Source organism: Hyalella azteca, unplaced genomic scaffold, assembly GCF_000764305.2.
Source record: "Hyalella azteca isolate HAZT.00-mixed unplaced genomic scaffold, Hazt_2.0.2 contig16650, whole genome shotgun sequence".
NCBI lineage: Eukaryota > Metazoa > Arthropoda > Malacostraca > Amphipoda > Hyalellidae > Hyalella > Hyalella azteca.
The window spans coordinates 22,515-36,622 of record NW_025946464.1 but is presented as its reverse complement, the minus strand read 5'-3'; the positions used below and the strand labels follow the sequence as shown (position 1 = coordinate 36,622).

The 14,108-nt window shown below is 40.3% G+C and overlaps 1 protein-coding gene across 1 annotated transcript; it reads left to right on the top strand.

Annotated features, from left to right (window-relative positions):
* Positions 1 to 4,679: 4,679 nt before the first annotated feature.
* On the top strand, positions 4,680 to 10,297 carry LOC108670546 (carbohydrate sulfotransferase 11). Its single transcript, XM_018158011.2, has 4 exons — positions 4,680 to 5,563; positions 5,902 to 6,137; positions 7,665 to 7,799; positions 8,107 to 10,297. The coding sequence occupies exons 1-4, from the start codon at positions 5,401 to 5,403 to the stop codon at positions 8,647 to 8,649; spliced, it is 1,077 nt and encodes a 358-aa protein (XP_018013500.1). The 5' UTR covers positions 4,680 to 5,400; the 3' UTR covers positions 8,650 to 10,297.
* Positions 10,298 to 14,108: the final 3,811 nt, after the last annotated feature.

Sequence of the window (14,108 nt, the reverse complement as noted above, 5' to 3'; positions counted from 1 at the left end):
CGTAGCGTACACAATGCGACCGTTCTCAACCAATATACGAGGTATTGATCATGCTGGTTGCAAAAATATTTGTTGTAGCTAAAACACGAGTCAGTTGATCCTGTTTGTCAGGGGCTGAGTATTTGGTGCCTTTCTTTATTATACGAGTATACCAAGGTTTGTCCTGAGGGATTATCCGACTATTGTGAGGGACAAATAAATACGCATTCTTCCTTATTAATTAAGAGCTCAGTCTTTTTATAGACACGTAAAAATATAACTCAGCCTCAAGAAAGTCGGGGTGAATACTCAGCATATGAAAACTTTAGTGTCAATTATTTAAGATTAATGTGACCGAGTTCGAGGAAACGTTAGAACACATGGTGACAACTTCTTGCCGAGTTCGTGGAAACGTTGGGACACATGGTGACAACTTCTAGGAACGTTGGGAGACATGTTGACAACTTCTTGCCGAGTTCGTGGAAACGTTGGAACACATGGTGACAACTTCTTGCCGAGTTCAAATTCAAGCCATTAAATTGACTCCATTCGAGAAGGAACTTGAAAATTACCATAATAAGAAAAGTTATTCGATTGGCGATTGCACATCATGAATTCTGAGATCAGAAAGTTCCGTTATGATGATGTTCGTTGTTTTTGTTATATAACGTTTACTTTAGGCAGGAGTTGTTATCAATAATGATTGCTTATTACTGAAAGTGCATCAAAATGTGTACAAATTTGGATGAAAAACAAATTATTTTATAACTTTTGTGCAATACTGTACATAGTGTGTAATATTGTACATCGTGATTGATAGTAACTATTTGTAATACCTGGCCATGAGCTAAACACGTTAACGGAACCTCGACTCGTTGAGAACAATGGAATCAGATTTGTTTACCTGGCGAGGCTTAGCTACGCAGACGCTCGTACGGGGACAGCCAACGACTGAATGGCGGACGAGACGCTCTTCTCTGCGGACCAACCTCGTGCCGCCCAGCCTCGTGTCGCCCAACCTCGTGCCGCCCAACCTCGTGTCGCCCAACCTCGTGCCGCCCAACCTCGTGCCGCCTGTAGCAGCAGCAGCAGCAGCAGCAGCAGCAGCTGAGCCTCTTGACAGCAGCAGCAGCAGCAGCTGAGCCTCTTGACAGCAGCAGCAGCAGCAGCAGCTGAGCCTCTTGACAGCAGCAGCAGCAGCTGAGCCTCTTGACAGCAGCAGCCGCTGGTCCGTCCTTGACATTCAGTGAGGCGGAAGCTTCCGTCGTGCAGAGACGCTTACATGCTTCCTGTCTGCACGGTACACATCTTGAATCTGGGAGACGGCTGTGCATTGATGGAATGATGCACACTCGAAACCAGTTGCATTATGAGAATATTAATTAGACTTATTCAATAATCGCTATTTAAATGAATATTAATTTCAATCTCCAGCTCCAACTTGTCATGTGCTAATGATCCTTTCGTTGGCAGATCGCAATTATGCTTGTAAATCATTAATTAGCTTCATTCCTGCCTAAAATCGAAGCAATAAAAGGTTCGCACTGAAATTATTATCATTTTTTATCCAGGTTGAGTACTCATCTGCCCGGGTCAAAATAGAAAGTTACATATATATTTAGCTACTCCTACCATGTATTGTGAGGAAACGTGTGAATGATAAGCGACCAATAGTAACTGAAATTTCAGGATTAATTACCGTAGACTTGCCGGGCGATGCGAGCGCTGCTGTTACTAAATCCAGGTTGTCACTTTTGTAGATTTAACTAATATTAAGTACTTTTTTTTACTCTGCTCCCTAAAACTCTATAAGTAGTATTTGAAACAATAACCTTTAGTATACAACCGGTTCTTGTAATATGCGTGCAATATCCAATCAACGATTTGGTTTCTAGATCAGCTAGTGAATTGAAGATTCGGGCCGCAGTTACGGTTCACGTTTCAAGCAGTCGCCTTTAAATTAAAAAATTGACTGCCTGAGACACGCTCTAGCAAATACAGTGTGATCATCGTTTCAAACTTTCATCGTACAAGTAACGATTTAAAATTGCTCTCATTCGCTTTAAATTTATTATTCATTGCCGTAAACGTTACGAGCTCTAATATTTTCCAAGTTTTTACTGAAAAATGGTCCATAAAACTTGTCTGTAGCGAAAAGCGTTTGTGAGACATCGATATCATGACTGTTAAATAATTGTGAGCACAGGTTTCAGCATAATTTTTGTCTTTCCATTCGTACACAAGCTCGATCATACGTCAATACATGAAGTAATTTCAATCAATAGGTTTGTTTGTGTTCGGTTTTCTTGCAGCTCGTTCGTTAGTGCAACAGCAGCAGCTGCTGGACGAAGGAATAACAAGGATTTTATTCTACCGTCAGTGCCTCCTCAGCCGTGGAGGGGTGAGGAGTTTAATTCCGCTCTTTCACACGCTACCCTGCAACAACATATCTGCACTCACGTCTTATGCTGTAAGTGTTTATTAAGCCATTTCCGTGCTGTTACTATAATTCACTAACATTTTATATGTATTAAAAAAAGCTTTGAAGGTGGGTGATTGAAAGTTAGAGGTCGTTTTGTGACTTGTGACTTCATTGTGTCACTGAGCGTGCGGTTCGAGATGACAAAGCCATCCGCGTCACGCTACGAGGAGACCGCGTTATCAACAACACATTTATCAATACAAATTTTTCTGTGTAATAATAAGCAAACATGTGTTTGATAGCTCTAAAAAATGGAAAAATACCCAATAATTTCTTACTTTCAGCAGTAGTCAGTAGTTCAGAACTAGCACGCTAACATTAAATGGAGCTGTCGACATGTGAGATTGGGCCTGTTATCTTACAGTGAACTTATTTGCTACTGAAAGAAATCATGGAATAAATAGAATATTTGATGATAATAAGATACTAAAAACTGATCAATAGTGATAAAACTGACGAAAAAAATGCTACAAAATCATAAGCATAGATAATAACAATATAATCAGTGGAACGACCGAGTATACACGGAAGAGATTAAAACAAAGTAGAATTAAAATATCGATAAAGCGAGGCTTTTAAATTTGCTACTTTTCTCATGATATGTATTATGAATTAGAATATATTCGTTATTATATTTTATCTAAATGCTTTCCGTCGAGCCTTCTGCTTACTTAATGTATGAGGTTCTTGTAGATGAAGATGTTCCTGAGATTCAGGACTGTAAATTTATTCAATGCACGGTCAACGAGTTAAAGATCCTGTTAATGGAATATTTTCCATCGCTGACTTACATGTTGGGCATCAATTTAAAGATTAGATATTCCTTCAAGTATCAAATGTTATACCTGGCCATACATATATGTGGCCCTCAATGGCCTCCGAGCATAATTGATCAAAATGCGCATCAGCGTACGTAGGACCGGCGTCGCGTAATTCCTACATTAGGCTCACCCAATATCGTGGCTGGAGTTACCGTTCTAGATATCTGCTTTCCTACCCGCCGCACTCTGCTGTGCATATTCACGATGAACATCGCTACGCTTCTTTTTCCGCGACCTATTTAAAAATTTTAGACTCGAATTCTGGCGCCTCAGTTATAGGTATCTTGGAATTGCTGCAAATTATAGACGAAAACTTTGTCTTAACAACGCTGGTGGTTCTAAATCCGCTTGGAACTGTTAATTACATGGTTTTTATGTTACTTGCATGTATTTCACTTGTTTGAAGAGATAATGATGCTCGCCTCAGAAACTTTTTCAACGAAATTTTAGCAAGTTTACTTGAAAATTTCTAGGAGTTCAAATTTTTGGCTGACATCTCATTGTAGATGAGCAATTCTCCGGTTCCTTCTTCTTAATAGTAATTTTGCAAATGTGTTTTACGCTTTCCTCGCAGCGTACCCGTAAAACTGATTAATATAAACTATGTATCGAGTTAGCATGCAACATGGTGAGTTAAAAATAAGACCTGATACCATTCAAATTCTCCATTTCAGATCTCCGTACTGAATGGCACAGGAATTCAACGAATAAAAAAATAAATTCTCCATTATACACACATTTTACTTGATTGGCATAGTCAAACCAACTATAAAATCAATTTACAAGACCTTGAATTATTGAACGTCGTAAGTTATGATATGTTAATTTCTTTATCAACTACTTCAAAGATGGCAACGCTCTGGTCTTCAATGGACTCGTGACAAGGAGGTTCCCTGATGACGCCACTAAACGTTCTCCCATTTATCATCACCATCGTCTACCTGTGCTTCATGATTTACGTTTATAAGATGGCGATGAACATTTTATAAGCCCACCGTGGACCCAAAACGCCACACTCACCATGTTACGTGGCCAATCATGGTCGGTCTTCTGGTAGCATGCAACATGGCCTGTAAGCCTTTCCTGTTGGTCAACTACAACTACAAAAAAATCTTTGTTGTCCTCCTGGAACAGTTCTTGCAACCTCGGTTGTCCTGGATAAGTAATGAACACGGTTCCCAACTTTGCGTCTTTACTGTGCTCAAATCTTATGATACTTGGGAACTTCTGACTATCTCATCTCAATGACAGAAAAACACTGCGGATAACTTAACTTGTTGCGTGATGAAGCAACAGCCCAAGCATATCATGCGTGCGTCCCAACATGCTCAACTCCAGTGTCGTCATTGCTCAATTTCACCATTTTATCATCCGTCAGATTATAAATAAGAAAATAAGTACCAATGCTCATGTGATGACACTTCAAAAAGTTTGATCGCAGAGAAATAAACGACCTGCCTCTGACCTCTGCAAATCGTGCTTGCAAGATCGTTGTTTAGCAAATGAGTTCAATATTGCAGATTCCCTGCACTTGTTTATGAGAACTATTCAACCTTTGTTTCCCTGCTTGTTCACATTAAAGTTATTAACTGGGACGAGGTTCTTTGTGAGCAGCTCTGCCTTAGAGTGAAAACTTTCTAAGTCAATTTTTCTCTCTTCGTCTTGAGTCTTGGTTTTTTTCAGTGATTTTTCAAACTTTTCGTGCATCAGTAACTCTATAAGTATCTTAATTTAATGAATAATCAGCAATAATATTCGTCGCTCAAAACAAATTATTGAATGAACTTCCTCTTATAACGAAAGACTCGGCGAGGTAAGGGGATATCTTCATCAGATTAACATGACACGGATGCCACTTCACTGCGGGATGTGATTATATCCATTGAACTTTTGGCTGCAATTCAATGTATTTGTATGTCACAAAAGAAACAATATCGTTGATCGAAAAAACAGTTGACTCAACAGTTGAGATCAGTGCTGGATCTTGATATTCTCAAAAACTTTGTTGCGTTTCATCATTGAAGCAAGTCTTCTTTCTTCCTTGGATCATTCACAAGTCTAATTCCACCAACATCGCTCGTGATTCAAACCTGCACACCACATGAGCGAGGCTACAAGATGGACTACGAAGTGCGGGTGCGAGTGGGGATGTTGTGCCTCATCCTACCATTCCTTGTGGTCCAGATCCTTTGCATTTACAGAGAACAACGTCTGAATATCCTACCAACCCCTGACTTGGACCTGCAACGCCTGAATATGATGTTTCTTAGCCCGGAGACAGGTGAGATTATTATTAAATTGTCTTGCTTAGCGCAGGGTGAACTGCCGTCATTAAGTGATGAAACTCTTTGTGATCTAGAAAATATATTGTCATGAGGTAGTCGACCTCTTCTACATGACGAGACCTAATGAATTCACGGAAAATGAACTCTAATTCTTAATAGCACTAATCGTAAGTTCCATAATATCTAATACCTTCCCTGAAGCTTTAAATAGTATGCTACTGATACGAACAAACACACCTTCTTTTTCACGAAGCTTAAAGCCAAAGGTCACACGTAGCACGTAGCTCCCAGTTTTCCTAATTGATGAGCCTGGAGCTCGTCCATTCGCCCTCAGCTGCGGAGACGCTGCGTCCCGCAGCCATCGATCGCCCCGGCAACGGGTCGCTGAGGGCGGACGAGTGGCGCGCTCTGCAGGCAGCGCGGCAGGAGTTTTTGGCGCGATCCTGCCGCATCCTGGCGGGGCGGCACGGACCTTTGGGAGCGTTCCTTGCCACGAAGGAGTTCACCCGACGTCTCCAGCATCTGCTTGTGGATGATGAGCACCGCGCCATATACTGCTACGTCCCTAAGGTAGAAGAGGCTATACCTGCGTAGCTGCTCGCAGTGACATTTTTCTTACATTTGCAAGGCTGCTAGAAGTTAACTCTTTATTTACACCTGAAGTGCTATTTGCAGCTACACTTTTTTTTACACCAGCAAAGCTGCTCACAACCGTAGTTTTATTTTTCTGTAAAGCAGATTGCAGTTATATTTTTGTTTACGCCTTCTTTGCTGCTTGCGGCTAGAGATTTGGTTTACACCTGCAGACACCTGCAGTGCTGCTCACTGCTGCTCACACCTGCAGTGCTGCTCACTGCTGCTCACACCTGCAGTGCTGCTCACTGCTGCTCACACCTGCAGTGCTGCTCACACCTGCAGTGCTGCTCACTGCTGCAGTGCAGTAAAATCAATGAGCGACGCTAAGAGAATCTTGTAGCTCCTGTGATGAACTCAAGGCTCCGGGATCTCGCTCTTTTTGCAATAGTATGGAAAACAAGCTTATAATCAAACATGAGTTTGATCTCAATTGACCATTTTTAATCCTTCTCTGTGGAAAAATTACCGTTTATTTGTCACTCATAAATGTCCAGTAATCAGATTCATTAAATTTATATATAATTGCGAAGTGAGAACCAAACGCACTCGAATATGATGAAGATATTTTACTCGCTACAATTACGTTATTCGTCTGCAGAACTTCCTGGCTGGCAAAATATTGAGTTCGGACGTCAGATTATTAATTTTTTTATCATGAATAATGCATTTTATCATAAATGTCGATTACGTGCAATATTCATAGCGACGGTACGATGTTAGTTCAGTATCATTATTTAATTGCATAGATGGTACCGTTCATGCATTATTTGTTCCATCCATTAGTTATTTGTTCCATCCACATTATTTGTTCCATCCATTAGTATAATGTAGTATGAAGAACACACGTCTAAATTTACGGTTATATTTTAATCGGTTTTGGGCATGTAGATCGTTTTTGGGCGCATTTTCTAATTTATGGGAAAACGCACTATTGTGCTCGTCATGTCCGTCCGTCTGTCCGTCTGTCTGTCCGTCCGTGACCACGTTTTCGTCGACGAGAAAATGCGCTCTCTGTCACTCACTGCAGTGAGTACTGAGTTAATTTTTTTTTATTATAGCGTGACTTGAAATGTCATGTTTGTTGAAATTACTTGGTCGTGGCACCATCGTTGATTTCCCTTTGGTTGAAAATTGGTTTGAGTGTTTCCGAGTTTACGTTCGTTAACGCTTTACTAACAATAATTCAATAAAAATATGTCAATCAACAATTTGTAAGATGACTTCGTTTCTCGCTCGTGCAACATGTAGAACCATCTTCAACTTCGAGTATAATTTTCGTATTAATGAGAATATTAAACTATTATCAAAATTCAGTGTTATTAAATACATATATTATTCCGTTTAGTTAAGAGTTCACTTTCACGGAATTTTAGTGTTTAGACTTTACGTCTAAACACTACTTTACGTTATACATTTGTAGTTAGCTTGTGGTCTACATGAACTTGTTGGTTGGTATTCTAGGTGGCTTGCACGAACTGGAAGAGAATTTGGATGATCTTAACAAACAAGACTAGCGCCGAGAGCCCCGACGCCATCCCATCGCACGTCCCGCACACCACGAACGTCTTGCGCTCCCTCGCTGACTCTTCCTATACGGTGATGGTCTTATGAAAACATGGTCTGGAGTTAATGTTTGTTTTAAACATTTTTTACATAATATCATAATTCAATATTCATCATTAAACGCTAGGTAATGTTCATCGTGGGACAAAAAATTTCGCTTACGCTGAGTGCCCTCGATGTAGACATTGATCGAAAAAGCTTCCCGACTGCAAACTATTGTTTCATGTAAATAGTGAATATTCAAAGGAAATGTTTCGAATCTTCTTAAGTTTTGTTGATATCTTTTTTCTCGCTGCCTTCTACGGCGTAAAGTGTCGCTGACTTGATGTTCCTTCAACAGGCGGACGACGTTCGCACTCGGCTTAGCACATATACAAAGTTTTTATTCGTTCGTCATCCCATGGAGCGACTGGTGTCTGCTTTTCGCAACAAGTTTGAAAAGTCATCTCAGTTCAGCAAGTCCATCGGCCCAGAAATCTTGCGGAAGTTTCGTAAATCGAGCGGCGAAAGCTCATTGAATTCCAACGTGACGTTCTCTGAATTCGTCAGCTATGTTGTAGACAGGAAGTTTCGACGAAGGGAAGTCCTGAACGAACATTGGGAGGCGTATACGGACTTGTGTCTGCCTTGCATTGTCTCATACGACTATGTTGGCAAATATGATACGCTCAAAGAAGATTCAGATCGAATTCTTGAAGAGATTGGAGCTCCTGATGGTCTTCGCTTCCCAGCTTTTGTTCGATCGGCGACCGCTTCTTTGGTGCCTCGCTACCTCAGCACCCTCCCACCCAGCGAACTGAGATTTGCCACCGACGTCTACAAGATGGACTTTTTGCTGTTTCAGTATCAGTTCCCTATTTTCAGAAACTTGACGTCGACCTGAAATGATGCATCGCAGAAATTCTAATCACATGCCCATCAAAAATGGAAACACTGAAAATCTTCTACTTCATTTCGCGTCTATATTAAAAATATTGATTCATTGACTAATTTGGAACTAAAATATCACCGTAATAACATTTGTACAAAATATTTGCTGATTACGTTAATTTTTTAGAGATTCATAATAGCGAAACATCAATATATCATTTGTTGCTACGCTGTCAAAGAATCTTTGAATTTCAGCTAATTATTGTATACCGTTAGGCAACTATTTGCCAGTACTCATATGTGTACCGATTAATTCAATTTTCATTTAATTTCAAAAAATTCTCACTGCTAAGAATTTTTAGGGAACAGTGAAGGAATTTGTGAATAAGTTTTTGAGCAATATGTCAAGTCGTATAATAAATGAATTTATTGGCCAGGTAAGAATTAATGAGTGTTCAGACACTCCTGCTACGTATCTAAAGAGTCGGCATAGTATAATGTAATTTTCGAAAGAAGTTTGTACGGACTGCGCCTTGTTACATCGAAGAATAATTTAGTTTTCCCTACGACACAGAATGAAGACTGTTTTAATCATATCTGAATGAGGATGGAAGTCGTGATAGTTGATGTCTTCCGTATGTTAAATGAACTTCTGAATTAAGATCTCAAGCTGAAGGCTGGTGCAGGCACCGCCACTAATTATAATTATGACTTGGTGATACAATTAAAGTGAAGTGTACTGCACATGTCATGTACATCGGTGTATTGGTGAGCCTAAACCCACAAAATAACATTAAGCCGGGAAGATATGAACGTTGTTTAACATTCTAAGTAGCCAGTCTAAAATTGATCATGGTATCAGAACATCGCTACTAAACACTTACTTGTTTATGGCAATGCTTCTAGAGTTCATTGTTTTTCAGGTGCGGCGTATTTATTTAAAGTAGCGTTTGTGTCGACGTTATTCCAGAAGCGTCGTTTCTCTAACTTAATGTTTGTTTATTTCAGAATATCGTTTTGCGTTTCAGCATAATTTCGGAGCAGGACTTCCTTTATTCATTGTTATTTGTCAGCATCTTTTCTGTCATTCATTGTTATTTGTCAGTATCTTTTCTATAATTCATCGTTACTCTTGATCAGTGTTCCTGCAATTCATTGTTATTTGTCAACATCTTTTCTGTAATTTCTGAGCAGCGTTACCGCTCTTCATCGTTCGTCTACACCGGCGGTACTTAGAAGTGTGTTTGCTTTAAGACGTCGAGGCTTGAGACGTGGTTCACATGAACGTACCTCGTGGTGTAGTGTAAATTGTAGTGCATCGATGTTGTCGAAGAATAGTACTGTCATGCATCGTTGTAGAATGAAGTGTAATTTTAAGCAATCATTCGTCCCAATATGAACGGACCTAAGTGCATTACCATTCGCGCATTCTTTACTTACACCTTGGACGTCCATTCTTAGGTTGTTTCAAGTCCTAAGTATTTCGCAAACGGTACTTCGAACAAATTTGTATACTAAAATTTGTTCTATTCCTGAATAGATGAAGAACATTATCATTAAAATTATACATTACAAGGCCTTGGCTGACGTGTATTTCGAATTATTGATCTTAAAATTTCGCTTAGGTTTGAATCCTGTAGAGTGTAGACGAATATCTTCAATACAATTGACTGTTGAAATATGTGCAGATCCCATCCGTCTCTGTGTCAAGTTCACTGATGAGGAAAAAACTAACTACTGTTCAGTTTATCGAACGGTGTTCTTAAATTTATAAGCTAGCAGTTTTTAGATGTGTTGACGAACAAGTTAAATTAAGTGTATGCTTTTCAGTCATCGATAATGTGATCAAAGAATTATCGTTAGTAAATATACTGCGTAATTTGAGCTGGAAACTGGCAAACAACATGCATCCTACATTCTGTTCCTGTTGAATTCAAATGTGTTCGCATACCCCTTAATTCAGCGATAGCTTAGAGCGCACAAATTCTATAGTATACTTAAAGCTAGACCATTTTACTCTAAGCTTGTACTTACCTGCTCTATACCTTTAACTTTAAGGGTTTATCTGTAGGTGCTGCTCACTTCAATAGCTTTAACGATCAGCAGTAAGCACGACTTGGACCAATCAGCTTATAGCTCAAGACAACGAATGCCATCCTTTACTTCACGATAACTGTTTGTGTGTGTCGGCGTAGTTCATTGTTTCTGACGAATGTAGTTGTGATTAGGTTTAATGCTCGTCTATAGTATAGCTGTTTATTGTTGAAACTTTCGGTCATACCGGCTTGCGTGTGCAATTGATGACATAAAATGGCGAGCCGTTTCTCTGATTTACGTGATATTGTTTACTGAGGGAACGATAATATTAATATTGCTCATCTAGAAATGTCTCGTAAAAGGTTCCACCAAAGTGGTCCAGGGGCCAAGTCATTTTTCGTGTTCAAGTTTGAACTACAAAATGTGTAACTGTCAACTAGCGTTCAGCAGGACTCCCCTGACGAGAATTTGAAAACCAGTAATCTGATGTTTGTCTTAAATAACCTCGGGCAAAATATTTTACTATCAGATTCATACCGGTCCCAAATTCTGTTCCATTCGGAACGTATCGTATTATTATCAATGGACCGAAATATCCAGTTGCACTATACCATCGTATTCTGTCGATACCGTTAAACTGAACCTAGTGACTTGTTGTATTACCTCTTCTATATAGCTAATGCAATATATAATTTTGACAAGTTAGAGATTCGCTTACATTGAGCTGTCTGTACTCCCTATATATATAGAACACCTAGTACTGTTCGCTGCCCACTGTAGCCCCTGACGCACTACTCCAGTACTCGTGCATAATACTACATATACATCAGAAAATTCACTTGGATCAGAGATTTCGTCCTTTTATTTTCTCATTGACGCATGCTTCCAAACGTGAAAAGTTCTATAAACGTTTTTAATTTTATTACCTACATCTTCATTCACTTAAATGTACCATATATTTCTACTATTTCTTTTAATTTACACAGCTGGACTGGAGCCGTGTTTACACCGAAAAAATTATACATCATATTTTATGTGATGAAAAATGATCGTAGACATAAACAAAACAGTCACTAGTTTGCCGGACATATGCTTGTCAATAGAGGTCAATAAATAGAATTTTTTATAATATATTTTAATGTTCATTTACCTAGAAACGTATAAATGAAAGAATAGCAAAAAACTGTTTATATGAATTTCAAATCAGCACATCAATAACCGTACTTTACTGCTTCACAAACTGCCTGGCCACTCATTAAAAATACAAATGCATCGTGTTACTCCTCTCTTCTGCCCACTTCATCGTTCAACCAATGGTTATCTTCAATCAGATTTTAGCCAGTATTACATTTACCTTTTTTTAACCACAGCGATATCAAGAACCCACAAAATTTTCAATTGTGCAGTAACTTCTCAGTGTTGATCTGCCCCAATTAGGCTCATGAGTTCCTATGCGTTGCGATCCGAATTATCAGAGGCCTCGTAACTGTTGTACGAGTACTACACAAAACACGCAGAAGATGAATTTCTTCGTGCGCACGCGTCTAGTACCGCGTCGTCGCCAACCATGGCTAAGCCGATACCAAGCCTGGTGCTGCCCAGTGAGTTCACGATGATTTCTTTTCTGTCGGGGTCGTCTATTTTGAAGATAATCGCAGGCTCGACTGCTCGAGGGCTCATGTTTTGCAGCGTATGGCCTCCGCATATGATGAGCGAGTAGCCGAATGATCCCGTGCTGTGGTTTAGGCGTGGCTGTGACATATTGGCCCATTTGCGCCATTACTATGATTTTTCATCAAGTACGTAGATTTCGCTAACGACTCTTGGTTTCGTCACAGATCCTGTGACACCTCCAATCACAAACAATTGGCCAGATATGGAAATCCCCGAAGACAACATGATGGGAACAGGGAACCTGCCACGTTTTTTCCAGAAGCCATTATGGACGCCTGAAGAGGATGAGCTGCCTTCGGTCATCTGGAAGGTTTCCACGTCGCTCATGATCTTCCCTGATTAATCACGGCCTCCAATGACCCAAATTTGTCCTTTATGAACGACAGTCACTGCACAAGATCGGGCCTGCAGGAGATTTGGCTCTTATCTCCATGCTTATTTCGCATCGACGGGATCTAAAGACTCTGCGTCGCTGATGGGAGTTTATCCGTTGGTTCCACCGATTGCCCAGAGTCTGCCTTGGTATACGACAAAACCATGGTTGCTTCGAGGCGATGACATAGGGTGGACGCAGGTAATCTTTTGCTTCTTCTGGATAATCCGATAAACTTCGTTTCTCACTCCTTCAGCGTCGTCTTCGCCCAAAATGAACTGGCCACACGATTTTCGCCCTCCAGACACATAGACTTTGTTTCCAAAAACACATGTTCCCATGAACGCTAACGATTGATCGAGAAATACGTTCAAGGTTCTTTTCTCTGGTGACTCGCTTTTAAGGTCCACACGTTCAATGCTACGCCCCAGTTTAGAAAGGTTCTCGTTGAATAGGTTCAGCGAAACGCCCCCAATGTGGATCATATATCTTTTGTTGGTGTACATTTCTTGCTGGATAGTTGTCATCACAGAACGGGTCATAACGGAACTTTGCAGCGTATGGATTGCTGATAACCGCGACATATATCGTTAAAATGCCCCATGCCGGATGGTTGATAAGTAGACGCTTTCTTACGCTTCAATCCTTGATCTACTGCCTTCCATTTCTGCCTCTATGTCCTAGATGGCATACTGAATCAGTTCGGTGATGGAGCAATCTGTGAGACAGGAACTTTTTATCTGCCAAATTTCCAATAAGTACTGCACCAACATCTTGAAACCTTCATCCCAATGTTGCCGAACAATGGCAGTAGGCAAGAACACTTTTTCTGGTGCTAACTCATCCATTGTCGGCTCTGCTTGTAGTAGGGATCTGATATCTGCGAAGTATTCTTCTTACTTCTGGTGATGCAGATCGGCAAGTTATTCGAGCGTCAACTTTCTGTTGATCCACAGTTACAATTCCGATTGACTTCTTCCTGGGATGGGTATACTTGCATTTGCACCAAGCTAGCTAGCGCCATCGGCATTTTCTTCGTTGCTCGCTTCATTTGTTGCCTTTATGAACTGCACTCGAGGACATTTCAAATAGTGCCGGACCGCGTCTTGGCAAGCGAGCTCATTCAGTTCCACGTAAGGCTAATTCTTCAATGACATACCATCAGGCTGGCCATCCATAAATCGCGCAACTACCCCATCAATTTCCAACAGCATTTTGATTCTTCCGAGGCTTTCAATCTTCCAATTAATTGCCGCTAGCACATCCATGCTTGAATACTTTCTGGTCGTATCATGGATGCACAAACGTTTGTTGCGTCTTCATATAAAATGACGAAGCTAAAAATTCGAGCTCGCTATTTTTGCTTTTTAACTATCGAATCCTTTAAA